This window comes from Embiotoca jacksoni, unplaced genomic scaffold (assembly GCF_022577435.1).
Source record: "Embiotoca jacksoni isolate LCO1_2020_lvr unplaced genomic scaffold, fEmbJac1.0.p SCAF_29, whole genome shotgun sequence".
NCBI classification, from domain to species: Eukaryota; Metazoa; Chordata; class Actinopteri; family Embiotocidae; genus Embiotoca; species Embiotoca jacksoni.
In genome coordinates this window covers 2,215,433-2,241,072 of record NW_027185380.1, presented here as the reverse complement: position 1 = coordinate 2,241,072, position 25,640 = coordinate 2,215,433, and the positions used below count along the sequence as shown (strand labels likewise).

Below are 25,640 nucleotides of genomic sequence, written 5' to 3'. Positions count from 1 at the left end.
AAGATCGGCAAACCCAAAACAAAGAGGACGTTTATTTGTGTCATCCAAAGACTCATCATGAAGAAAATGAAGAAAGTGGCTCCTATGCTGAGTATCTGTGATAACACACTAAATAGGAGCTGCTACTATACTTGACCCAGCATCGACTCTTCTTTGTTACGTTAAAACTTTATGACAAAATACCTAAAAGTATCTCTGCTTTAAATGCAATTTTTGTTATAACTGAGCCAGAGACTTTTTAAAATGCACTCTTTTTTTTTTTTAGGGCTAATATGCTGCAATAAGGCATAAAGCTAAAAACAAATAGTCAAGTAATTAATTATTTGGATAATTGCTGACAAAAATGTCAAACACATCTTGACCCCAGCATCTCAAATTTGAGGATTTTCTGTGTTGGAAAGAATTGCAAATCAAACATGTCTGACATTTTTCTCAGCTACTTGGAGAGTTAAAAGGACATTTAAAAAAAATATATTTTCTCACAATTTACAAGTCAAAAATATACTAGATTAACTCTGGAAATAACTGGCAAATATATCAATAATGGAAATAAGGGTCAGCTGTTGGTGTACGCAGGAAATTCAGTCATTTCTCAGTGTTTTATTTATTTATTCTTATGCACTTCACATTATAATGGTATTGTGTTGCTGCATCTCCTTTCTTTCCTGCGTGCTGACGTGATCCACAGGAGGGAGCCGTTGTGCAGCAGCAGCTCTCCGATCTGCATCGTCGACGATGATTGTTCCAGTTTTTTCAAACACAGCAGCAAGCATTTACACATCAAACATATCAGGAGGAGGAAAGTAGATTAACAGCTGCCTCCCCCTCCCCTCCCCTCCATCCTTTACACTGCAAAATAGATGCTAAAGTGTGCACAAATTTGGCGTTCAAACACAATAGCATGAACCTGAAATGGATACGCGTTTCCCTCCACTCGGGAGGATTTGCCGAGCACAAGCAGTAATGTGACCTCGTGTCGGAGGAAAATGTGACGGCTCAGCTCGGCTTTGATGAACGCTACGAGGCGATTCGCTCCCTTTGATCTCGGTGTGCGTGTTTGAATGTTGGTCAGGTCACTGCTGTATGGAGCAGTGCTACCTATGCATTTATGCAGACTGACAGGGCTTTCAGTAAATTAGGAAAGTTTTAGTCATAACTTTACTGACGGTCTAAAAGTAGTTTCCTCCCTTCATGAGTGTCTTTCTGGGAAGTCAAGAGTTACAAGTTCTTGTCGACGTTGTCTTAATCAGTGTTTTTACATGCAGAGTTACAGTTGTCTTTTTTCAGCGAGCTGACTTCTTAAATGTTCTGTAACTAGAAAACCTGTTCTTATTGTGTTTAGGAGACGAGGGGAAACCTGGAGAGTTATCGAGAAGAAAGTCTAACCATCACTTTTACAGGCACATTTTTAAATTCAAGCATTAACACAATCTCAGATCAGCTCGCTGAGGAAATCACTGTCGCACACTGACACTTAATTATCACACTTTACTGGCACAATATGTCAGTCATTTAATGTTTTTATCCCCAAGGTGGCAATTGGGTCTTTTCACGAGTCATCTCTTGGAAAACGATGTCTGTGGGGCTGCAAGAGATTAACTATCTGCTCCCAGAGCACTTAAGTCCCCCCAGAAGTGGACTTTGCTCAGTTAGCGAGTCCAACCATCCTCATGCTTAGGTCCCACAGTTTCTTGGCTGCTTGGTCGTCTGTAGCTTTGGCCATCAGCTCCTCCTCCTTGCAGTTAGCGAAACACTTCCCCGACACTCCCTCCACCTCTGGGGAGCAGGCCAAATAGAGAGGAGTCTGGGCCCCCTCCAGGGGACTCTTGAAAAAGACCAGCGAGGCGAGGTGGAACAGTGGCTTTGCCAGGAAAGGGATTTGAACATGTCTGCCCAGCCCGGTCCTCACGATGCCCGGGGTGAGAGCGTTGACTGTGACGCCCGTTCCCTCGAGCTGACGAGCCAGCTCGAGCGTGAACAGCAGGTTGGCCAGCTTGCTCTGACTGTAGCAGAAGGCCTTGTCGTAGTTATTCTCACTGTTCAGGTCATCGAAGTTGATGTGGCCGTATTTGTAGAGTTTGGAGGAGACCACGACGATGCGGCTGGGAGCTGAAGTCTTCAGGAGGTCCAGCAGCAGCTGAGTGAGCAGGAAGTGGCCCAGGTGGTTCACACCGAGCTGCATCTCAAACCCGTCCTCTGTCTTCGTGTAGGGACACTGGTAGACGCCCGCATTGTTGATCAGCACATCAATCTTAGATTCCTCCTGGCAACGAGAGACATTTCAAACAGGTAAGACTCAAATTTAAAACATTAACTAGAATACGTTTTACCCATAAATACACAAGTTTACTTTTTTTAATTTTTAATTTTTATTAAATACTCCAAAAGATGTATATGTAAATACACTTTTAGCAAATTTAAAATTGCTTGTTATATTTATCACTAATTATTGATATATAGCACATGATACATTCTGTATTTGTCTTACAAGTCAAAGTATGAGTGTCAATGTGACCGTCCAGTGTACCAAATTTTATTAAAGCTCTAATTCCTTCATTTAGGAGCGTGCTGATGCTATCTGACTTGATTTAATTTCACGTTATTATAAATACATCCCAAAGCTCAGACCATTTCACAAACATAACAAAACACAACATTTAAACAAACAGCTAAACAAACACTGTAAATACAAGTAATATAGTTTAATAGATCCTGAAATACAACAAATTTGGTCTTACCTCACATAACCACACCGTCAGCAAATGACAAAGAAAAGACAAACGGATGACTTAGTTATTTGACATAGAGGAAGGGGGGGAAAAAAGGATGCCAGCGGGAAGGACAAAAAAAGTTTACAAAAACGCATCTCATTATAATTGTGTGCAGTAGATCAGCACCCCGAACTACAGTTTCACAAACACACTTCTGACAAGTTCGGGCAAAAACGTAACGTAGTAAAACTTTGTAAAAGGCAGAATTTGTTGAAAAGCTATGAATTCAATTAGATTACCTCTTTATGAATTAAGGAATTATGTGCCACGATAACCTGTTGAATAAAATATAAATATTTCCCTCCATTTCAGGAGAGTTTTTGCTCATCTAAATAAAAGGTAAAAAAAAAAAAAAAAATTGTATTCTGTATTCTGTACAAAGTGTAAAGCATCCAAATTACTGATTTTGTGTCAAGTCACTAAAAGTGACTTACAACATAAAATGTTCTTATTTCGAAATGCAGCCAGACGTCCCAGAGAGACCCCTGTTGGGTATTAGCTGTAACGACCCCCCTTTGTATTGGACAATAACAACAGCTGGACTGAGCTGGACAGCTGTCTTGTCCGAAGACAAACTGCCCAGCAGCTCGTGAACAAACAAAGCCAACGTCGTCGTGCCTGCCTGCTCCTGGTGCCACAACACTTACCTCTTTGATTTCCTCACAAAACCGCCGCACTGACGTCAGAGAGGACAGGTCCAGGTGCTTGATGACCACCTCCCCTTGCTCCGGGCCCGCCTGCGCCCTGATATCCCGGGCCGCCTCCTCGGCGCTGCGCAGGTCCCGGCAGGCCATGATCACCCGGGCACGGAGCCTCAGCAGCTCCCCGGCCACGGCCTTGCCTATCCCGCTGTTAGCCCCGGTCACGATGACCGTCTTCCCTCGCATAGTGTCGGCCGGATAGCGAAGCAACTCGGCGGCTTTTTGACTGGGGAACAAACGGCGCATAAGCAGCAGGACCCCACCGCCGACTGCAGCGGCGATCAGCACCGCCGTGGACATAAAAGCAGGCGGGTCAGCTGGGACGAGCTCGCTGGGTGACCCGGTTCGTTATGAGTGACAAAACCCACCCCGGAAGTAATCGCTGCGCGCATTTCCCAAACAACCGGCAGTCCACTGCGTATTTCACGTCGTATATGTGACGAAGCATTTTAAAAACGAACATACGACTTGTGTTATTGCCCGACTGAGCTCGACCACTACATTTATACTACAGTCTTAACCTGCAGCTCTTCAAATGACGCCTGTAGATCATATTAGATCGATTGGTGTAGTTCAGTTTACCCGTTTTGTAAGTTACCTGCGTCAACCACTAGGTGGCGCTATACGAGCACAAAAGAAGGGTACTAAGGTGATCAAACGTCTCTACAATCTTTACCCACACTGAAAAAACACTGCAAGAATTGAAACTTTGATGGTTGTGAGTTAGTTAATCCACTTTTGGTTGAAGAATACGTCTATTTATTAGTCTGATGATTGTTTTCACAATTAATCGTTGAGCTGGTCTTTAAACTGTCAGAAAATGGTTAAAAGGAAAAAAAAAAGTCAACCAGCGTTTTCCAAAACTCAACGTGCAGCCTAAAATGTTTTCAATCAAAAACCAGAAGATCTTCAGTTTATTATCATGGATGAAAAGAGGAATCAGAAAATAGTCGCATTTATTTGGAATTTGAAAAATCAAGCATTTTTAAATACATAAAAGTCATAGTTATAATAGGCAGGACCACTTTATTATTACAGCTTTGACTGTAGACGAGGATGTCATGATAGTTTTTAATTTGTGATCTTTGTTTGCAAACCAATCAGGATTGTCTTTCACATCTTCGCCATAGTTTTGGAGCGGGAAGCTTTTTTGCATCATCAAATCTGTCTTTTTACGTCGCTACGGGAGTAAATACAAAAGTTCAAGTTTGGATTCTGCCGATGAGTTTCTTCACTTCCTCTGTGTTTCCAGTTGAGTAATACCTCCCGTTTATTTCAGGACTTGCCTCAGTTCCTCTTACTTGATGTCAGGCGAGGATATGCAGTGAGTGCGAGGCAGTGTGATATAATAGACTCAGTAAGTGCGACTGCTGTATCGTGTGGTGCAGCTGGACTACTCAAATCTCTAAATGTATTTTAAAAGGCGATTCCTCTGAGGTGTGGTTATAAAGTGAAAGAATGTATACTGTCCTTTTTGTCCTCATTGTAATCCCATCCATTTGTAAAGGTAAGTCACTTTTTTTCTCTCTCTCTTTTATGTGTTTTGTAACGGAACAAGTGAGACGTTAAAGTAGCTCCATGTCATACTCTGGTTTTGGTTTCATTACAGAAGGTCCACTCTGGCTTTTATAGGTACTTTATTTAAAAATACTTCAAATTTATGTAGGCTACAAATAATTGTATTTTGCTTTCATATTATTTTTAAATACAGAGGGGTCTTGAAGCTCATTAAATGCATCAACATCTTCACTGTTTTATTCTTTCCAGGGCGTAATTTGTATTCAAGAATATAAATAAAAAGATATTTAAATGCTTTTATGAGATTAACACTTCTTCTTCTCAAAGCAGGTGTCACTGATAACATTCATTGTTGTAGGTGTCCATAAAACTACTAGACACAAATATAAACTAATATATCATTGTACTTTAACAAAAAGAGTCCAGTGACTTGTCTGAGGATCCCTCTCTGAAAAAAAAATGGAAATCACCAAATCACTGATGCTGATTAGGAGAAAGCTTTATTGACAGACTAAAGGACTATACAGTTTTATTTTAAAGAAAATAAATATATCATGTTCTACATAATCTAAATTGAGGCAGTTTTCTTATTTTGCCAATGAATGTGTATGAAAAGTATTGTATTTTATGTTTGCATCTGCCATTGGTCTGTCATGATAAGAGTCAGCATATTATTCTTGCTGTGGAACAAACTACCTGTAGATATCAGAGAAGCTAGCTCAGTTCATACGTTCAAAAGAAAGCTCAAAACATATCTCTTTACATCAGCCTTTAACTAGATGCTCTTGAATCTCTCTTACACCTGCAATGCACTTGAACTACCGCGCTTACGCGTTTTATCTGTTTTATCTAATTTATTTTCTATATTTTTAGTTGTTCCTTTATATCTGTTTTTATGTGAAACACTATATGTAATTATTTTGCTGTGAAGCACTATGAGCTGCATTTCTTGTATGAAAGGTGCTATACAAATAAAGATTATTATTATTATTACCATTATTAATATTATTAATATTATTATTATTATTATTATATTAACAGCCTTAGTAGTTATGTTTTGTAACTAGTTCTATGATCAAAAAATATATTTAACTCAAAACTCTGGCCTTGCCTATACTTGGCAAAAGTTTTGTCAAAAGTGCCAAGTCTAGATGCCTGCACTCAGCCTGGTGTCACCAGAAACAAATTGCCTGCGTTAATATATGGGATTTTATGGGGAATCGTATCCAGTCGTTGCTTGGTGCAGATTTAGGGTTAATTTTTAAAAGTATTCAAGCAGACCTTAACCAGTTGCTATTGACCAGAATATGCGCTCAACTTGGGCAAAAGTCCATCACCGCTGCAACTCCATTTAGAAAAAAAACACTTGACTTCTGCGTCATTGCACGTTGTCACCTCCACTGGTCGCTGATTGGTCCGCCCTTCAAAGTTGCTGAGCAATCCTTAATACAAACGGGGTTTCTGGACTACAATCACAACAAATAAAATGGAAGCTGTGAGCACTTGGTGGTGGAGCCAGGCTAGCTTGAACTCTGCTGCTGATGTTGTAGATATACTCATATACTCACTTCTGAGTCATTTAGAGTGGGCTGATGGGTGTTTACGTTGTCTAAAGTCAGTCGAAGCTTTTCTTTCGTTATGTTGTTGTGAAACAATAGGCTCAGCAAATGTGGTCGGGCGGGGGACGATGATGGGACAACCATTTCTAAAACGCTTACAGTTATGCTTTCAGTAGTTTTTCATGTCCATCCACAGTCTCTGCTTCTCATGTATCATTGTTACACTCGAGTCACAGAGCCAAAGGGTCCCATTTCCTAAAAGTAAACATGAGACATTTAAAAAACCCAAAAGGTTGTTTTTACAAAACTTGCGGATATTTCTCCAACCACATGAATGAAAACCAAACGTATAAACTTGAATAGAATTGTGTTGCTTTCTACGATAATTTTTAAACAGTAAAATAATACTACTTTTCTTGTGTTGTACAAAGAGTGCATAGTTATAGGTCATGTTGGAAATACAGTTTAAGAAACATATCTAAAAATTAAGGGTTTTTGAATGACCTTTTGATTTTCTGATCTCTTGGTATTTATATTCCAGACAAATGGATGCTACGCTTTGTGACTCGATTGTAATTCTTATATACGACAGGCACAAACTGGGCCCACTGTGTCCCCTGTGTAGTGTAAGTGTGGCTCTTACTCCTGTTCAGATGCCTCATAGTTGTCTAATGAGCTCTTTGTGCTGTTGCAGCTGTAATAAACTGTATTTGCAGTGCTAATGTACTCTTAATGCAAACTGAGAACTTCCTGTTGCTGCAATAGAAACGCACGAATATGCACCTCGTTTGCGACCCCCGTTGCCGTTTCTCCTCAGCTGAACTTGAGAGCATGAGAGGAAGATAAGAGCAGTATATCACTGACAGTTCTCTGTAAATCCCCCCTGAGGCGTTCTGTAATAATTTACAAAAGCAGGGACAAGAACTTGGACTCTGAGGTTCAGAGGCAACCAGATACTCCTTCTCCAATATCAAGAAAAAAGAAAGAAACAAAAAAGAGTCTGATGTGAAAGCGACTGCAATTGAAAGCTGAAATAATGATTAGTATGCCAGAGACCGTTAATAGAAACATTAAACTGTATTCAACATGGACCGTAAAGGTCAGTTTTGGACGGCGATTTTAATCGAGTGTTTAGGACTGGTGTGTGGGGCACACCGTGTTGTTTGTGTAATAGAAAATGCCGCATTTTACATTTTAATACAGTTAAAACAAATCTCTTCATGTCTTCAAAGCATTATGGATTGAGTGAGTAGTGGCTTAATGACTATTTCTAGTTCAGAAAATGAACATGAGAATGCACGCTGGACAATGCTGTGGTGTTGAGTGCTTTGTTATTCAAATTTAAGAACAAGCCACCGAAGGAGGCCTTGTGTTTCATAACCGTGTTTATATTATAAAGATTTATTTGAGTCTGTTGAGATCACTGTTGCAGTTCATCATCCTCTTGACAGATAAATAATTGCAGGTTTCTCCTTGTGTGATTGCAATATTTAGGCCCTTGCCTAAATTCTTGACATCAAATTTTATTATATTTGTATTCAAAATGTTCAACCTTCTGCTTAATGTCAGCTACCTTACCTCAATTTTTTTCTTTTTTTTCCCATGAAGAGATGAATTGTGAACAAAATTGTAATATTTCATGTGTACACTTTTGAAATAGTTATTTCTTTCAGAAAGTAGAGTGGAGACTACGCACTTTTACTGTTACTTTTTTAATGAAATATGTAGCATAGAGGAGTAGTTTACCAACAGTTAGATACAAATATTGACACTTTTATGTCTGTTCAATAAATATGAAGCTTCAGCCAATAGAAAATGATTTTATCTTCGACTAGAAAGATGGGAAAACAACTGGCCCGTCTCTCTCCCGAGGTAACAAAATCAACGACTGTACAGCTCAAATTAATAAAACTGTCTTGTGTCAAAATCTGTTCCCACCTCAAATAATATTTCCTTCCCATTTTAACTGTTTTTGTTGTTGTTGTTTTTTTTTTTTATCACAGTGTCCAAACCCAGCAATGGGGGAGGATTTGGACTTGAGGAAGGTTATAGTACATGACCAGTACATAACCTCCCTGTAAAAGGGCAAAATATTCACAACCAATAAAAAACAAAGTGTAAAAACGATAAATGAGACAATTGCTTGATGGCTCCAGTTGTGCACAGTATTTGCTGCGTTTGATTAATAATCTTATAATTTCCTGCAGGCCAGCATGACAACCGCTGCATCGTTTTCCCTAGCGATCCGTACATTGAAATGGGATCCACAGCAGAGATAGTGTGCCAGTGTGTAAAGGGCAACATTTTCTGGACACTGAACAACATACCCATCGATGAAAACCTGTCAAACAAGATCAACTCCACACACACAGTGCTGTCACTTCGCAACTTCACTCACAACAGTGCGATACTGCAGTGTTACAGTGCAAAAAATCAACAAGTCGTTGGAGGCACCATCATCAGAACGTACTGTAAGACGATTAATGTGGCTGTTAATGTTGCCAGTAAAATGCAATCAATGACATTGGTTACTCGTAGGGATGTACTGATCAAGTTGTTTTTGCCCCCGATCTACTTCATTTAATATTGAATTGGTCTATCTGCTGATACTGAGTCCCAATTCAATACTTTATTTTCACAGACAATACAACAGTGTCAACTTCAATAAAATTTAAATGACAAAAGTCATTCCCATATACTGTACATGTTTGACAGTTTAATAGGTCTGTAATGCATCAAGAAATGCATGTTCTATTCTAGCCGTTGTTATATTCTTTTTATTTATTTTTTACAAAATTACAAAGTAAACTGAATGAAAGCAGTTTTTTAAAGCACATCTCCACTTAGTGCAGCCTTGGTTTCAGTTTTCTCTCTTTTTAAAAAACAAGTAAACAAACTAAAATATGTTTTTATAAATAACTCATCAATTCCACATAGTGCAGCGTTGGAGTAAGAGCATATTCAATATGACTATCCAACCCAGTATCACAGCAAAGCGTGAAATAGCCTCTCTAGGCATCAGTTACCTAAGTGAACTTAAGTATATTTTGTTGAATAATAATTTTTTAGGTGATGTATCAAATTAGTATTACTTGCTTTTGTTTTCACAGCAAAACCCACAAACATATCATGCACCTTGGGTTTTGACAACCAAGAGTTCAGTGGTGCACCAGAGCACCTCACATGCAAATGGGAGCATCAGATTAATCCTTCATTGAAAGTAAAATACACTGTAAAATGGTAGGCTTTGTGTTTTCTACTTAAAAAAAAAAAAAAAAGAATCAATACAGAAATATTTCTTTGTCATGCTATTATTTATGTATTTATTGAAAACATGTTTTGCTTTCAGTTCTGAATCCAATTCCTTGAGGAACTTCTGCAACTCAGAAGTAAAAACATGCCAATTCAAAGATATCGATCGATCTGCTATGATACTTATGGAGAAAAATTACACTGTTACTGTGACAGCTACAACTGATACTATGGAGGTTGTGTCCGACCCTCTGGAATTTAGTCCATACCACATATGTAAGTGATATAAATCAAATTTTTTTATAACTATATTTCCTAATGACTTGTTTGTGAAATAATGCTGCTGCCATGATTATGTTCCCACAGTGAAAATTATCCACCCAAAGATAACAGTAACTGCGTCCCATGATCATGTGTTGGTTGCGTGGATACGATCACTTCCCTCAATGAAGGGTTACTGTCAAGTCAGATACAGCCAGGTATGTCCCTCTTTGATAACCCGAAGACAGACGTTGGCCACAGAAGTATAAACTGGAAAACCAACTAAAAAACAAAATTTCAATGATGGTGACAGCAAATCAGACTGCAAGGTCAATCGCAGGGCACCGACATCTGCCAAGACCAGTAGTCAACTTGTCTATGATGTGCAGCAACTGTCCTCCCTATGGTCCATATGTGGAATTTTTTCTGGACGTCTCTTCGAGCTCTTCCACAGTTCACCTCACTGCAATTCCTCAATAATGTTTTAGATGGTGAAAATTGCGAGCTGGAGGCTTTGATATATTTTTTTTATAACCTTCCCCTGCATTGTGGCTGAGGTGTCTGAGCAAACCCTCCCAGAAATAAAAAACAAAAAAAAGCCTTCAGCTTGGAAAAAAAAATCCCACCACTGCATCACTGGTTTAAGGAAACCAGAGAGGTTGAAAAAAAGAAATCCACAAACAACGGAGACAACTGAGCGGACTTTACCTGCCTCACTCAAAGCAAGTCAACAGATACTTTTTACTGGAGACATTAATATTGCAATAATTTGACATTTTCTCCCCGATTCTGGCTATTTTCTTCAGGTCTTCCAGTTCCCACAAATTCATTCATTCATTCATTCAATTCATTCATTCAATTCATTGGCCACTCTAAATTGCCCGAAAGTGTAAATGTTCCAAAGTGTAAAATCTTGAACTTCAAAAAATGTGTAAAAAAAAAAAAATCCTTCATACATTGCTGTAGTTTGATGTAGATGTATAAGTTTACAACCATGTCAGAAGCTCTGAATGGATGTGCTCAGGCATCGCTCAAATAAATGTTAAAACTGTTTGTTCATCTTTGTTGTTCCCAATGAAAATGTAAATACCACTCATGGCTCATGGCCTTTTCTGTTTACCTTTTCTGTTCCAGAATTCATCCGCCACTGAAAAAACTACTGAAGTGAGGAAACTTTTTTTTCTTCTTTGTCTCAGCTAGATGGGAATTCATTTTTGCTTTACAAGGATTTCTAAACTATTATGAAGTGATTGTTTATAGCTGATGAATGCTCAGCACAATAGCCTCAAATGGATCACAGAAAAAGGAACGTATGTCATACTAGAACAGTACTCGGGAGAGTGAAGACCCCTGCCAAATATCTCTGGTTTGAGTTTTTTGCAGACAATTCACATTTCATTGTGAGGAAAAGTATTTGAGTTGAATGATTAGTGTGTATTTAAATCTCCATACCTACCTTAGTTTGAGGAAAAATGGGTTTATAATTATCATTTATTTACCATTCCTGTGGTGAGAATTGTCCCAGTTTTCGTTCCCCCCCTCCCATGACATCGCTGTTTCTGAGTGATTCATAACGTGAACTGGAGCTGCTGCTGAACTGTGAGGGTGACAACAAAGTGTTAAGCTGAAACCTAACTGCTACTGGCAGCGTGTCAACATTTGTGTCTTTATAGCTCTTACTTAAAATGAAAAGCTGAAAAAAACAATGTTTTTGCCAATAACGCTGAAGACTAGACAGGCTCAAAGGTGACACACCTTTTCATAGGTAAAGAATCCTACACCAACAAAACTTAAGTTGTGAAATCTCATCAAAGCATGACATTTTCCATGACAGCACTGATTTGACAGTCATGGGCCATTTTCCAGCCTTGTGGTTCTGGGAATACACTATAATTTAAATGAATGTTTGTAATGGAAATCTTTTGTTTTTCCTGTAGTGGGTGTTCAATAACTCCATCCCCATTGAAGAAGTAGAATCCTGCATCAACTATACATTTGCTGTCCGCTGTGCTTTAGACAAGGCTCCCCCGAGCGACTGGAGCAAAGAGGAGACAGTTCTGACCAAACTCAACAGTAAGAATAATCTGTGCCTACTCTAAATTTTACAATCATTCCAAGGAATCACATTGACCGCTTAACTGTTACTGAGAATAAACATTAGTTCTTTACTGCATAAATAAAGCCATGACATCTCCATTTAAAACCATTTAGGACCATTAACCATCAGAACTATGAAGTTAAGGATGACATCTTTGATAATTTGGTGCAGGAAAAAACACCAAAATAAACACATTTTAACCTTTTACAGGGAGTCATGTCAAGCTACGTCTGTGGAGGAAGGTGGCTGAATTGGAAAAAAGTGGAGTTAGAAAAGTTTATGCCATGTGGAAGGTAAGGAAGCATCTCTTTGCTGCCTTACTACAGCATATTTTTTCATTTCTTTATTTCTAAACTAATAATTTAACTTTGTATCTGTTTATTTCCCAAGACACTTGCTACTCACATTGCTTCTTTATCTCTTCAATCTATCCACACAGGGTATTCCTTCAACATGTGAGGACACGCTTACCTACACTATCACACAGGCTCCCTACAAAGAGCAAATGACTGGAGTGAATTCTACTAATATTCCATATGGCAATTCAACTTATAACGTTGAAGTGAACCAAGATGCACACAGAATAAATCTGACACTCTTCCACAATGAAGTCCTGCTTAAAGAGGACTCTGTTTATGTTCCAGCCGTTGGAGAGAGTGAGTTTTAATGCTATTGATTTTGCATTTTTAATGGGTAACCATAATTTATGTGTCATTCAAATGGAACAATGCTTTGCCCTGATGCATGTTAGTGATCTGGTATTGAGCTTTTCACTTGATCTCATCCGCAGGCCTCCCTCAGGTTACAGATATTCAGACGTCAGCCCACAAAGGTGTTATTCTGGTCAGCTGGAAGGCTCCTGTTCAGCCTGTCAGTGGTTACATGATTGACTGGAGCCACGATGGAAATCAATACTATTGGAAGGAGAGCAAACACACTAATGCAACACTGTTTGGTGGGTTACAGAGCGGGAATGAAATGACACATGGTTGACAGATAGTAAGATGGATTCTGAGTAAGTTTTGCATTGTGGGGGAAATCTGAGTCATTTTCGAATCCATGCAGAGCTATGGGTTATGACTTAACTTGTTTTACAATCAGATCTGTTTGCATCTTGTGTTTCATTGTCTGGGTGTGGTAAGTAATGGACCCACTGGTGGAACTGGCGGCTCTGTAATGCATTTGCCAGAAAGAGCTTATCATTTTAAAAATGTTTCTGAGAACTGTGAGTCATGATATGCTGCAGTCTGCTCTGTTGCTTTCCTGCTTAATTCGCTGCAATTAAACAAAAGAACAGAGGTAAAATGAGTATATTAACTCAAGTACTGCACAAATCGATTTTTTTTTTTTTATTCAAATTTATGCAGAAAATTTAGTTTTTCTTTTTTCCTACCGTATTAGTCATGTCAACACAATGATTTATTGTGGCTCAAAAGCTGAACAGGAACAATAATATAAGGAGAATTATGGATTTAATATGTTGCAACAATCACTTCGCTGTCATATATTTTCAGACCAGTCTTCCCTTTCTTGCAGACCTCCTGGATAAGAAGCTGTACAGTATCACAGTAACTCCCCTCTTCGATGACAGGACAGGTCAAGGCACACAAGCCCTTCAGATCTGCTCCAGTTTTGGAGGTACAACATTCAGATCCTTAAATTAAACAGTATTTTTCTCATGTTATATCAATCTGAATTAAAAAAAAAAAATTGGTCCCTACAGATGCATTCAATGTTGCCATCATTGATGTTAAAGCTTACGACAAGAGTGCCAACGTGATCTGGGAGACAAAGTCAGCGGATGCATGCAATGGTAACGCTATCAACTACACTGTCTTCTACTGGACAGGGAAAGAACCACGGAACAGTAAGTCCACCAGACTTTTTTATTTTTTTTTATTTTTTATTTTTTTTTATTGTACTCTATTAATCCCCGAGGGGAAATTCTTTTGCTACAGCAGCATCCCGAGGGGGAGCTGCTGGAACAGGCTGCCACGACTTCACTTGTGTGAAGCTTGCACATTTCCATTTCACCCTATGTTCATGATATTTCTGTGATGGATTTTTTTTCTAGTTGTTCCTGTAGACAGCAACAAGCACGACGTCATTTTGGAAAATCTGCATCCAGTCACCCAATACCACGTCTATGTCGAGGGCACGGGGTTTACTGAAACTATCAAAAGCAGTGAAAGGTTATTTACAACCAAACGATTTGGTGAGTATAGTGGTTGAGGACTGTTAAGAGACACACATTTGACACAATGTTTAACCCTGATCCTATAGAACAAGTGCAGCCCTCTGTCAGGATTCAATACCAGAAATTTGCATACTTGTCCTTCTGACTAGCAACAGTTTGACAAGATTAGAAGTTCTGTGCTCGTAGAACCAGAGGTACAACCGTGACCATTCAATTTCACACAGTCGTCACCCTCTGAGGACTCTCTAGGCTTAGAAAGGGGCAGCCAAACACTTGTATCCTCTACTGTGGCACCAGCGTAGTGCAAAAGTTGAAATGTTGAGATCCTGAATGTGTTCAAGAGGATGGTTTTGATCTCAGAACTTCTTGAAACAATAAATTAAAGAAGTGCAGACATTGCTTTTGGCCCCTGTCCCAATACACTGTAAAAGGGGATATAACTTCCGGGTCTGAAAGATGAGGCCAAGGCGGACGTGCCTTAAAATGCAATACCACCGAGTGCCACTAGGGATGGCTACAAAAAGGCTCTGGCTCGATAGACTCTCATTCAACTTCTCTCATGAAATACAAAGTCAATAAATTCTTTCCACAAGTCATTATGGTGTTATTTGCCAAAGTCACTTCTTCTTATTAGTTTGCTGGTGGTCCACTGGAAAATAATTCCATCATTAATTAGATATTAGGCCTCAAAAAGCAGCATTTTTGGTGGCGTGTCTGTTTGATTTACAGGCTTGTGGTGCAGTCAGGTTTCTGCTATCGGTGGGCGGGGCGTTGTGTCCTCAGGTACCAATCAACTTGAATTAGATCCACTGCTTGCTCCTCCCCATCTTGTCCAAATATGGTCACTTCCGGCACCAAAATAACAAGATGGCGACGGCCAATATACTGAACTCGAGGCTTCAGAACGGCAGTTATCAAAACCAATGGGTGACGTCACGGTTGGTTGCTGCTTGGTGCCATTACGTGATCATTTGCTAACGGTTCTTCAAAATGACTGAAGCTGCCCGTGTCTCTGAAACAAGAGGGATCAAGTGGGGTGAAGGAAACTCACAGACCAACAATTACGGCCTGGGGACGTGTGTCAATGAGTTGACCCCCAGGAGTGATTGTTGTATGAATTCATGATGAGCCTCGGAGCAGTTTGGCACTGCGCAGTGTTTACCTTCGCTTCACACTCCAAATACAACACTGATATTTATTGATGGAATCAAAAGGATAAAACCTTAATTTTGGCATTTGGTGAATGGCCATAACTCAAACAGATGCCTCAGCTTCATCATCATGTGTGGTATGCATTCTTTGGCACTTCAAGCCTGATAAGCAGCAGTTGCTTCACTTTTGCAGCCATTTTATTTGTTTTCCTTTGGGGAGAGAGTATTTGTGGTCTTGATCCAAGATCTGTGTGCTTTCCAGCAAAGGCCATTAAAAAGGGACCGTTTTTTAAATTTTTCTTAGCAGACTAAGAAGTATCTCGGAGTCCATGTCAACAGCTGCAAACTGAGATTTACTGATTTGAGATCTGGGAAAATAAAGGGGAATCATGAATTACCAGAAGATGTGAAAAGGTGAAACCTCAGTAAAATAAAAGTTTAATAAGGATTGGTTTGTCCTTGTCCATCAGTGTGATGTAAACAAAATATACCTGAATTAAAACTGCAAGCAATGATATACGGGCCCTCGCAGCTTCACATCGGGGATCCAGCGGGTCGGGGCCGCTGGCTCCCCGACGTGCAGCACACGAGGGTCGGGATATTCCTGCTTACAGTTTTATTTTTTTTTCTCGATGTTGTTCCATATTCTTCTTTTAAAAAAAAAAAAAAAAAAAAAAAAAAGGCTTTTTTTTTTAGCAGCTTTAACATCTTCAAAAACTCATGAAAGTTGGTGCCTGATGCAAGTTTCATGAGGTTTGGAGCATCGTTTGACCTTAAACATCAACTTCCTGTGTCACGGCGAAACATCAAACTTAGCCGCATCGCCCTGGCTATACTATATACTGTATACGATATACAATATACAATATACAATATACAATATACAATATACTATATACTATATACTATATACTGTATACTATACAGTCTATAATCTATACTCTATACTATATACTCTATACAATATATTCTATACTAAAATGAATTTTGGGTCACTTTTTGGACGACATGCTATGACTTTTCTTTGGATATTTTGGATGACTTTTCATGACTTTTTGGAGTATGACCTTTTTCTGAACTGACATGCATGCCTCAAGTTACTTCTCACTGCTCTAAACCCACTGTGTCATACTCTATCATGTCCGAAATATGAAAAAGAAAAGTGACTTTTGGACTTGTATTTTTTTTTTAGTTTTGTATTGTTGTTGACCTTTGGAAGTTGAAACGTTTGGAGAAATTGAAAAAGTACATGTGCGAATCGCCAAAAATGGCAACTAAATTCAAAATGGCGGACTTCCTGTTGAGTTGACGTAATGGTGCAATGTAACTTTTTTGTACGTCTAAGTGTGATACACATGTCCACCGAATTTCGTGCATGTAGGTAAATGGAGTGGCCGGGACATCTGTTTAGGGGGCGCTAGCGAGCCATTTGGCCACGCCCACTCGCGATTCCACTAAAATACCAAATTTTTCGCTGGGCAAGACGGCTGTACCAACTTTCATGAGTTTTTGAATATGAAAAAGCCTCCAAAAATGCAGTTGTTTACAGAGAATCATAATAATCTCTTGGACAACAATAGGGCTTTCGCACCATCGGTGCTCAGGCCCTAATAAGAGAAAACAGTCCAAGAGTAAAAAATGGTATATTAACAAAAAATTCACTATTATTGCGTTGCTGTTGTAATATTAGCTGCAAAGTGCTGAAACTGAGATCATAACCAATAACAATCTTAGTCACAACAACAAATGCTCATCAGTGAGAATAATGTGTTTAAGGCAGTGAATCACTGCCTGCATCTCATACAGTTCTGGGAAGTGAACCACTTTTTATGCTCAACAATCTGCTGCAACATTGTTTATGTTCTTTTCAACAGATCCGAGGCTCATTACAATAATGATTGCCTGCGGAAGCATCACCATAGTTCTTGTGTTATCTCTTGGATTATGCTGTGCTATTCAGTAAGTTTCAACCTTTTATTGTCACTGATGATGTGATGTGAATGGATTTAAAGTGAAAACAATGAACCAAGGACATGTCCATGTCAACAATAATAAAAGGCATGTTGTAATCTATTAAAATTTTTCCTAATGATTATTTTTAATCTGTCTTTGAGGTGGAAGAATTTTTTGGCGAAGCCGGTGCCAAATCCAAGCCACAGTTCAGTGGCGACGTGGCTGCCGCAGAGTCAACAAAAGGTGAACTATATCCATGTTAACGTGGCTGAAGGAATGAAACGATTCATTTATTGGTTATTTGTGATCAGAAGGGAAAATATTAAACAGTTTTCACTTTAAGTTGGTCAGGGTCATGAAAAAGTGTTAATAGATTGCAGTGATTCGTGTCCACAACCCACTTGGCACCAAAAAAGTCATTGTTTATTTCCTTATAGTTGAATGTTTATTGTCTCTAAATGAAAGCTGAAATGATTAGTCAGTTATTCGATTAGTTGATCAACAAAAATGTTTTGATATATCAAGCTTGATTCTCCATTCAGATTCAGACTCTCCGGTGTGAGGATTTGTTATTGTACTCTGTCATATATGATAAAAAACAGAATGTCGTTTTTTGTTGTTGCTGCTGTTCAGACAAAACAAGCCAATTAAAGATGTCACTTATAACTCTGATGAATTATAGTGCACATATTACTCTATTTTCATCACTTTACAGAAAAAGACCTGTTGATTAATCAAGAAGATCATCAAATTAATTAATCTGCTCAAATTTTCATTCATATCTAATTATATGTAATGAAGTTAGGTGGGCCTACATTTTTTTCACATTTGAAATGTACTGTCTAATAATTTAATCTGCATCATTTTTGTTTAACTTCTCTACTCTGAAATTAGTAGAGTTTGTTCACCTTTCTGTGTGTGTGTGTGTGTGTGTGTGTGTGTGTGTGTGTGTGTGTTTATAGGAAGTGTGCCCCTTCAGTAATCCGTCTGAAGGCTCTTGTGACAGAGTTTACACCGAGGAAACTCACAGAGCTTCCACCCCTTCACTGGCTTGGACTTGTGACCCAGCCGCAGACGAAAACTCTGACTCAGCCATTGTTCTGGCTCCAGATATAGAGGATGATAGACTAGTTGAACCAGTAGAAACAAATAGTCCTTCTTCTTCTAGTGAATCCGCAGCCCTCCTTTCCTCAGACAACAGCCCAGTCAATCCGTATCGAAGTCAGAGTTCTGTGGAAACTCCTGTTTCCAGCATGAGTAAACAGTCAAACTATATTTCGGTAAAACAACAAGGAAAGACAGCGCTGGAGACTATATATGTTTCTTTGGACATGTTTGAACAAGGCCAGAGCAGGTGAGGGTAATTCCTTGAGTCGAGATAAGTCATTTAGCTCTAAATATAGCAGACGTGGTTTAAATTTCTCAAGGATTTCAATGACAGGGTATGGCATTATATTTAAATCTTATATATAGTGTAAATAAAAGTGATTTTTGCATCTGTCTACCCTTTTTTTTTGTACAAATGTAATGCTTATAGCAAAACAATGTATGTCTGCTTTATTCTGTCCACTTATTGTCTTTAACTGTGTAACCCTCAAGCAACAGTTTTGGTCTCATTTTACGCAAACTGGTTAAAAAGAACTAAGGAATTCAGGATGATATGTGGACCCAGTGTTCCCTATACTTAGTACTCTAAACAGTGAGTTTTGTTTTGCAGTGAAACTGGTGCCCACATTATGGAGCAGACTCTGAATTAATGCAAAATGCACATGTAAAGTCTGTATTATAGTATTCTGTAAATATGATATTAGCTATGTATTATAATAATATTTCCTGTTGTTTCCTGTTTGTTTTCACAGTAGTAAACATGCTGTAGACTCATTGCAGTTTTTCTTTTATGATGTTGTGTCACATGTAACGACATGAACTCTACACAAGTAAATGGTATGCATTTATGTAGTGCCTTTTTACCTCAGTGGTATCAGTGTGCTTTACAATTCACCCATTCACACTGGGGTGTCTTGACCACTTCAACCTTGTGGTTCACCCAAGAATTGAACCTTACGATCAGTGGGCGACCCTAGCTTTTACTAATGTTAAAACTAGTAAGGCTGGAGTGGCGTCAACGTAAATAAAACTAATCATCAAAGCTAAATTCACACACACACACACACACACACACACACACACACACACACACACACACACACACACACACACACAAAAATCATGCATCAATATTCTTTTTAAATGTTTTGAAGACAAAGACAGCCTGCAGATGAATTTGTAGTTGTATGCACTTTCTCGTACGTACCAATAGGTGGCAGTGCGACACAGGAAATGATTTTGAACTACAGCTATGAACAAGAAGAAGAAGAACGTAAAGCTAGTTTAGCTGAAGCTAGCTAGCTCATTTAGAGATTACTGATGTTATGCTAGCAAATTGCTAACAATCTCGGATTTAAGGGAAACAAACAACGAAGACAGCAGCATCTTCCGGTCGCGGAGCCGCAAGCGAGTCGTGACAGCCGATGTTTGGGGGTAAATGTCCGCCGGCCCGTCAGAAGGTTGACCGGGCTTAAAGTTGTTGGATGATTCTCCTGAATCAGCAGCGGGAGGGCCTCGAGTCCCCGGTGCTCGAGTGAACGACTACCCGAGGTCCGGAGCGTGAGAGAGAGGGGGAGGGACGCGGCAGCGCATCAAGCCTCCGGCTCGCTGGTGATACGAAGGGACTTTAGTTATCACCAAGCTCTTTCTGAACATGTCACACACCGGAGCCCCTCCTCGATGGCGCACTTGTCCCAGAAGAGGACAACCTGTGGCCGGTGAGTTGATTCACCTTAAATCAGGTCGCGCTGTTGCTAACAGCTTAAGGGCTCTTTATCTCTGCTGCACAACACGATGGGAAAAACAAAACAAAACAAAAAACTTCCTGTATTCTTTGAAACGTTAAGATTCGCTGTCCAATTTCCTCCCAAAAAAACCTCAAAAGCAGGATATCAGGATATCAAGGAGATAATGGCTCGTTTTCATTCATACCAACAAAAAAAAAAATAGCAAGGCTAGCATCAATGAAAGCGAGCAGTAGAGTCTTAAATGAAAAGTGCGCTTAAATTAAATTGTTTTTTGGAGTGAACTGAATCGCCGAAGTCGACCGATAACACCGACGAGTTTATTCATTCGTTATATTTTAATGAGTTTTTATTTTTTTGTACTATTTACGCGGAGGCCAACTTAATTTGCTATATTTTTAAACGGAAGCTGGCACAACACTATTCCGGCGCGCGTTGTTTCGCTAACGCGGCACCTGCGGCTAACGGACTGACGAAAAGCTCAGCTTTTCGCAGACGTGCGTGTTTTTTTTTATTTTATTATTTTTTTATTTTTATGTTCGCTTTCAGCGTTACTTTAATTTCGAACAAAAACAAAAACAAAAAAAACAACAACTGAATTTGTGAGCCGTGTTTTTTTTCCAACATCCGGGAAACTGTTACTGAAAAGTGCTGCTCAGCTGGCGAGCTTTGCGGTCGAAGCGTCACGTGTCAAAACAAACTGGGGCTGTAAGCGTGGTGCGCGCGGAGCTGTATGGAGGTCCTCGTCAACAACATGTTTACGTCGCAGGTCCTTGTTGGTGTCATTGCCGGTGCAACGGTCCAGACAGATGTTTGATTTCAAGGCGCAGCTGGAGGAGCTTGGTCTTTTTTTTAATTTTTTTTTTTACATTCAGGTGTTACTTCTAACACATTGAATTGAGCCCGCAGTTTCATTGCCAACTTCGGTATACAATTGGTGTGCTATTTCACGCTTGATTTAACACAACCACAGCAGATACTTATTCCATGATTTGTACCACTGCCAAGGCTGGTTTTTTGTTTTGTTTTTTTAAACCATGCCAGATTTGCCAGGTGATGAATCTAAATGTTTAGAATTGATCTGGTATGAAATTGTACATGCTGTAATGATGGTTATATAGGTTTAATACTCAGGGGACTATTGCTTCATTCCCTGTCTTTTCCCTCTCAGGTAAATTCCTGCCAATGAAAACAATGTTGGGCCCCAGATATGATGACCAAGTTCCAGAAGAGAATAGGTTTCATCCGAGTATGCTGTCCAATTATTTAAAAAGTCTAAAAGTAAGTATCCCAACAGCGACAGAGATACAGAGCTGACATGGAAACCCCGCGTCTGACAACATCTTTTTGTCTTGTCCTCAGGTGAAAATGGGTTTGCTTATGGATTTGACGAACACTACTCGCTTTTACGACCGCAACGACATTGAAAAAGAAGGGATACAATATCTGAAGCTTCCATGTAAAGGGTATGAGTGCATTCAGCGTTGTAAACTAAACCAATTGTTCACTCACTATGTTGTAGCTCTTTCTGGGGTAATGCAATGAAGACTAATGTCACCCTGTATGTTTTAGCCATGGGGAATGCCCTTCAAAAGAGACCACCACGATGTTCATCAGGTTCTGCGAACACTTCATAGAGAAGAATCCCACAGAATTGATAGGTAAGTATTGTGATGATTTATTCATTTACTATAGAAAATTTTTAATTAATTTTTTTTTTTACTTGCACAGGTTTAATACAAAAGAGCTATTTATATAGATAACTGGGTTTTGATATCGAAGGCTTGGGTCAGGTTGAGGTTTGTGGTGTTATGTTGTTGTATGTGAGGCACACTAGCAGACGCAGAGTCTGTCGCTGCACCATTTTTACTTAGTGGTACTAAATTTGTACCTCTTTGATTGGTTTGACTATCGTTCTTTATGTTTGGCCCTTGCTAATGTAACGGCTTGATTTAAATATGACCACTTCCTTATTCCTGGCATGAAAATGGCAAGGCATCAACCAGAATAGTATTTCATCACCGTTAAATCAGAAACGGCGTAAACAGAGGAGGTTGAAACTTGTCCGCAAACTTGGACTTCAATTCATAATGCTGTGCTGGAAAGTTGCTGGGTAATTGGTTGTACCAAACATAAATCAATAAATGCTGATCTCCGATTTGTTCCCCTGCCATGTCCTAAAAACTCGGTCAGTTGTCAGAGCAGAGTGCTATTGCGAGCTGACATACTTGAATGCTCTGAAGGTGATTTCACATTGACATTGTTGTGGTGCTTTTGTAGTATCTTATGATTTCTGGCAATTATAATTATTTATCTTAAAAAGATTGGTCAGCCTGTCCCTTACAACAGTCAAAATACTGAACGCTTGAGAGCTTAGACAGACAGAAAACACACACAGATATTTGCACAAGACTTTGATCTTGTTATGACTCCAATGTTGTATGTTGTTTACTTGTTTTTTATGGAAATTTGCAAAAAGAAGTAGTTCAGATGGACAAAGGCAGGCTCATGGGCTGTGAACTCTGATGGTATTTATTAACAGAAATCTTCCTCTTTTGTTGAACATGCTACACGCAGTTTTGATAAAAATGTTGTACTTACTTTGATTCTGTAATTTTTGTGTGTAAGATTAATGGTCAGTTATTCTGCTAATGGACTACATATTTATGTGAACATCCATATGTTGCAGTTTGTGCATAACATTTATATATAAAAAAAAAAAAATACTTGGTATTGAAATGTAAATCAAACCACACTTATACTGAGGGTGAAATTACAAAGCTACGGAAAAAGCTACAGTTAACTTCCAAACATTAAAAACATTGCTACAGTTATGTGTTAATGTTTGTGCATTAAATGAACGCGTGAATGGTCCGCTATTAGCAATATCTAATGTGTCCAGCAGAGAGCAGTGTTACTCCAGAATTAGATAAATGCAAATGAGAGCGAGGCGCATGTTTTATTGGAGAGAAAAAAAGTTGAGACTTTTTTATGATTTCATGTTTTATATTCATACACTCATGAGTGGTGCCACAGAGCTTCCCAGTACAGCCAGTCCTCTTCTGGAGGTCCATGTAAGCAGCTGGAGTTTAAACGGCCCTCCTGAGGTTTACGACTGTTGTTGTTAAACACCGGGAGGCCAATTGAACATTTCAAAATTTCCACATCACTTTGTTGTTGGTTTTTGTAAGTGTAGGAGTTTGACCTCAGAAAAAAACCTCTCCTCTCCCAGTGAATACCGTGTAGGTGATTTACAGGTGAAGGAACATCAATATTCTCCTCGGCTAAATAAGTTTGATCTAAAACACAAAACGCGTGTGGGCAGTTTTTTCACTGTTTAAACAGTTTTTTTTTTTTAATGCTGTAGTTGTGGTGTAGATTCTTCAGCTTGTCATTATTTATCAGTATTTTACTTAAAAACATGTCATACTTAATTCTGCATTTCTAACATATGAAGTTAACAAGAGTTAGGTTACAAGTTATGTTACAGTGATCACTCTGTGTTGACATGCTGCATTGATATGCAGATAGTTTTAAAAAGAGCTGGAGACATATTGTGTCTACATATTAAACCTGGCTATGTATTTCAATTAGGGCTATAATTAGCTCATATTATCTTATTGCATGTTTGTGTCAGTATATATGCTACTGTTTATCAACTTACTGCACAGAATTGGTAACCTAGGTTTGAGGTAACGAAGAAACACTATCACGATTGCATAGTTTAATCATTTTAAAAATAATTTTGGCTGCTGATTGATTGTTATGAGATTGTTTTTGTTGGTTTGTTTAACTCATAAATGTGTGTGTCAGTGTCAGTATACCATAAACATATATCTAGTATTGGTTGGCTAACTTCACAACAGGGTTTTTGAAATATCACATATTGTTGAGTTTTGTGTAATTGGACCAATTTGGTTTTATGATTCATGATATATAGATCTCAGTTCTCAAATACTTATTGATGTACTTATTACCTCATGCTCGAACCTTCGGAATGTTTTGGTATAGAAAATATGTTTTTCTCATTTGTCATTGCACTGCCTAGATACACTTTATTTCCAGTGTAATCACGTACTCAGTGATTATAATCTGTTGTGACATCCTTTCCCTAAAGGCAGTCCAAAGGATGTTTACTGATGGTGCACTTTCACACTCGTGACAGCAAGGTGCTCTCTTAAACCTCATCCTGAAATGTGATCTTTACTATTAACTACTGCCCGGCTTGAAAATCAAATTTCTCGAATGTCAGGGCAAAATGTGTGAATGTCATCTCGGCAATGTCCTGTCTTTAGCCAGCTGGTGGTTAGTCTCTGATGTCTCCGCAGTACACTTGTTCAGATCAGACAGCTCGGCCGGTAAACGTGATCCCCATCCTCTCACGTTGGCTCACTTCATCTTGTTGCCATTGTCAGGCAAACTTCCTAAGCTGGGGAAACATGATAGTCAGATGCTTTGATTTTTTTTTTTTGTGAAGTTTGAACCCTGCTGTGCACCTGCTGATGATTGCTTGTTTGGGAAAATGTCACGTTGTCACAAAAATGAGGAGGATTTTTGTAAAATGTGACTAAATATATTCAGTGGGCTTTTTAGCACTCAGGGGTGCTTTCTTTTCATAATCTGGTTTCGTCTTTCACCTTAAAATAAAGTGCAGGGTTTTTATCTCTGTTTTTGTTTTTCCTGTGCCCTTTTCATTCACTCTTTACCTCCCAGAATGTTTCATCAGCTTCTGGGTCTTTTCTGTGTTTGCAACGGCTAGTCTCAGACAGATTTTGATGTGGGTATAAAAGAAAGACCACCCTCTAAGGAAGGAGGCTTGTGAGTCTTTTGAGTGTGTGACTTGATGCCCTCACTCAAAACATGGACTCAACCTCAGTTTATCCAAGAGGACTGATGTTAGTGACATGAGAGGAGATCACATTGGATGAAAGTGTGCTAAAACAAATGGCCGTGGAAAGAATGTTGACTCACTCATATTATACTATATTAAATTGCTTATGTAAAGGCTTCAAAGCATAGGTCAGAGACAATAGATTGGTTATAGGTTCTACATATTCCACCATTGCTCTTCTAAGTGTGAGGTAACTGCCTACAATTTTAAATAAAATTTAAAGTTGGGATTCTGAAGTTTTGACCTGTATGCTTCTTTCTATCCTTTCCCCTGCAGGTATTCACTGCACGCATGGCTTCAACCGGACAGGCTTCCTGATATGTGCATACCTGGTGGAGAAGATGGACTGGAGGTAAGGGCTGACACGCTTCGGCCCCTCACACTGCTGCGAGCGTAGTTTTGCAATCTTCACTATCGTCTTGCTTGACAACACAAA

At 39.1% G+C, this 25,640-nt stretch overlaps 3 protein-coding genes across 5 annotated transcripts in view; 2 read left to right on the top strand and 1 right to left on the bottom strand.

Moving 5' to 3' along the window:
- Window positions 1–590: 590 nt before the first annotated feature.
- rdh14b (retinol dehydrogenase 14b) lies at window positions 591–3,990 on the bottom strand. 2 transcript variants are annotated; one of them, XM_069161737.1, is made up of 2 exons: window positions 3,419–3,990; window positions 591–2,263 (listed from the first exon to the last, which is right to left on the bottom strand). In XM_069161737.1, exons 1-2 carry the CDS (start codon window positions 3,770–3,772, stop codon window positions 1,646–1,648), a joined length of 972 nt encoding a protein of 323 aa, XP_069017838.1. In that variant the 5' UTR covers window positions 3,773–3,990; the 3' UTR covers window positions 591–1,645. The 2 variants fall into 2 exon arrangements, with proteins under 2 accessions (XP_069017838.1, XP_069017839.1); XM_069161738.1 differs by having other exon boundaries at window positions 591–2,260.
- A 672-nt stretch (window positions 3,991–4,662) lies between these two features.
- Window positions 4,663–19,342, top strand: LOC138205564 (interleukin-6 receptor subunit beta-like). Of its 2 annotated transcripts, none has more exons than XM_069161609.1 (16): window positions 4,663–4,829; window positions 8,757–9,020; window positions 9,660–9,789; window positions 9,899–10,077; window positions 10,168–10,280; window positions 11,197–11,226; window positions 12,000–12,135; window positions 12,371–12,453; window positions 12,600–12,816; window positions 12,951–13,115; window positions 13,697–13,798; window positions 13,884–14,027; window positions 14,235–14,375; window positions 17,383–17,467; window positions 17,623–17,704; window positions 18,424–19,342. In XM_069161609.1, the coding sequence occupies exons 2-16, from the start codon at window positions 8,807–8,809 to the stop codon at window positions 18,817–18,819; spliced, it is 2,217 nt and encodes a 738-aa protein (XP_069017710.1). In that variant the 5' UTR covers window positions 4,663–4,829; window positions 8,757–8,806; the 3' UTR covers window positions 18,820–19,342. The 2 variants fall into 2 exon arrangements, with proteins under 2 accessions (XP_069017710.1, XP_069017709.1); XM_069161608.1 differs by having other exon boundaries at window positions 4,663–4,979.
- A 493-nt stretch (window positions 19,343–19,835) lies between these two features.
- rngtt (RNA guanylyltransferase and 5'-phosphatase) overlaps window positions 19,836–25,640 on the top strand; it is a 78,595-nt gene continuing 72,790 nt past the window's right edge. The window contains exons 1-5 of the mRNA XM_069161777.1: window positions 19,836–20,286; window positions 21,485–21,594; window positions 21,676–21,779; window positions 21,886–21,974; window positions 25,481–25,556. Of these exons, the coding sequence (XP_069017878.1) occupies window positions 20,223–20,286; window positions 21,485–21,594; window positions 21,676–21,779; window positions 21,886–21,974; window positions 25,481–25,556 (443 nt within the window). The 5' untranslated portion in view covers window positions 19,836–20,222. The remainder of the gene's footprint in view (window positions 20,287–21,484; window positions 21,595–21,675; window positions 21,780–21,885; window positions 21,975–25,480; window positions 25,557–25,640) is intronic.

Excerpts from the sequence above, each read along its gene's own strand:
- rdh14b (XM_069161737.1), bottom strand. The coding sequence starts at position 3,772 with ATGTCCACGGCGGTGCTGATCGCCGCTGCAGTCGGCGGTGGGGTCCTG. Across the intron at positions 2,264-3,418 it reads TTTGTGAGGAAATCAAAGAG|GAGGAATCTAAGATTGATGT; the intron begins GTAAGTGTTGTG and ends TCTCGTTGCCAG.
- LOC138205564 (XM_069161608.1), top strand. The coding sequence starts at position 4,931 with ATGTATACTGTCCTTTTTGTCCTCATTGTAATCCCATCCATTTGTAAA. Across the intron at positions 9,021-9,659 it reads CACCATCATCAGAACGTACT|CAAAACCCACAAACATATCA; the intron begins GTAAGACGATTA and ends TTGTTTTCACAG. Across the intron at positions 12,817-12,950 it reads TGTTCCAGCCGTTGGAGAGA|GCCTCCCTCAGGTTACAGAT; the intron begins GTGAGTTTTAAT and ends TCTCATCCGCAG.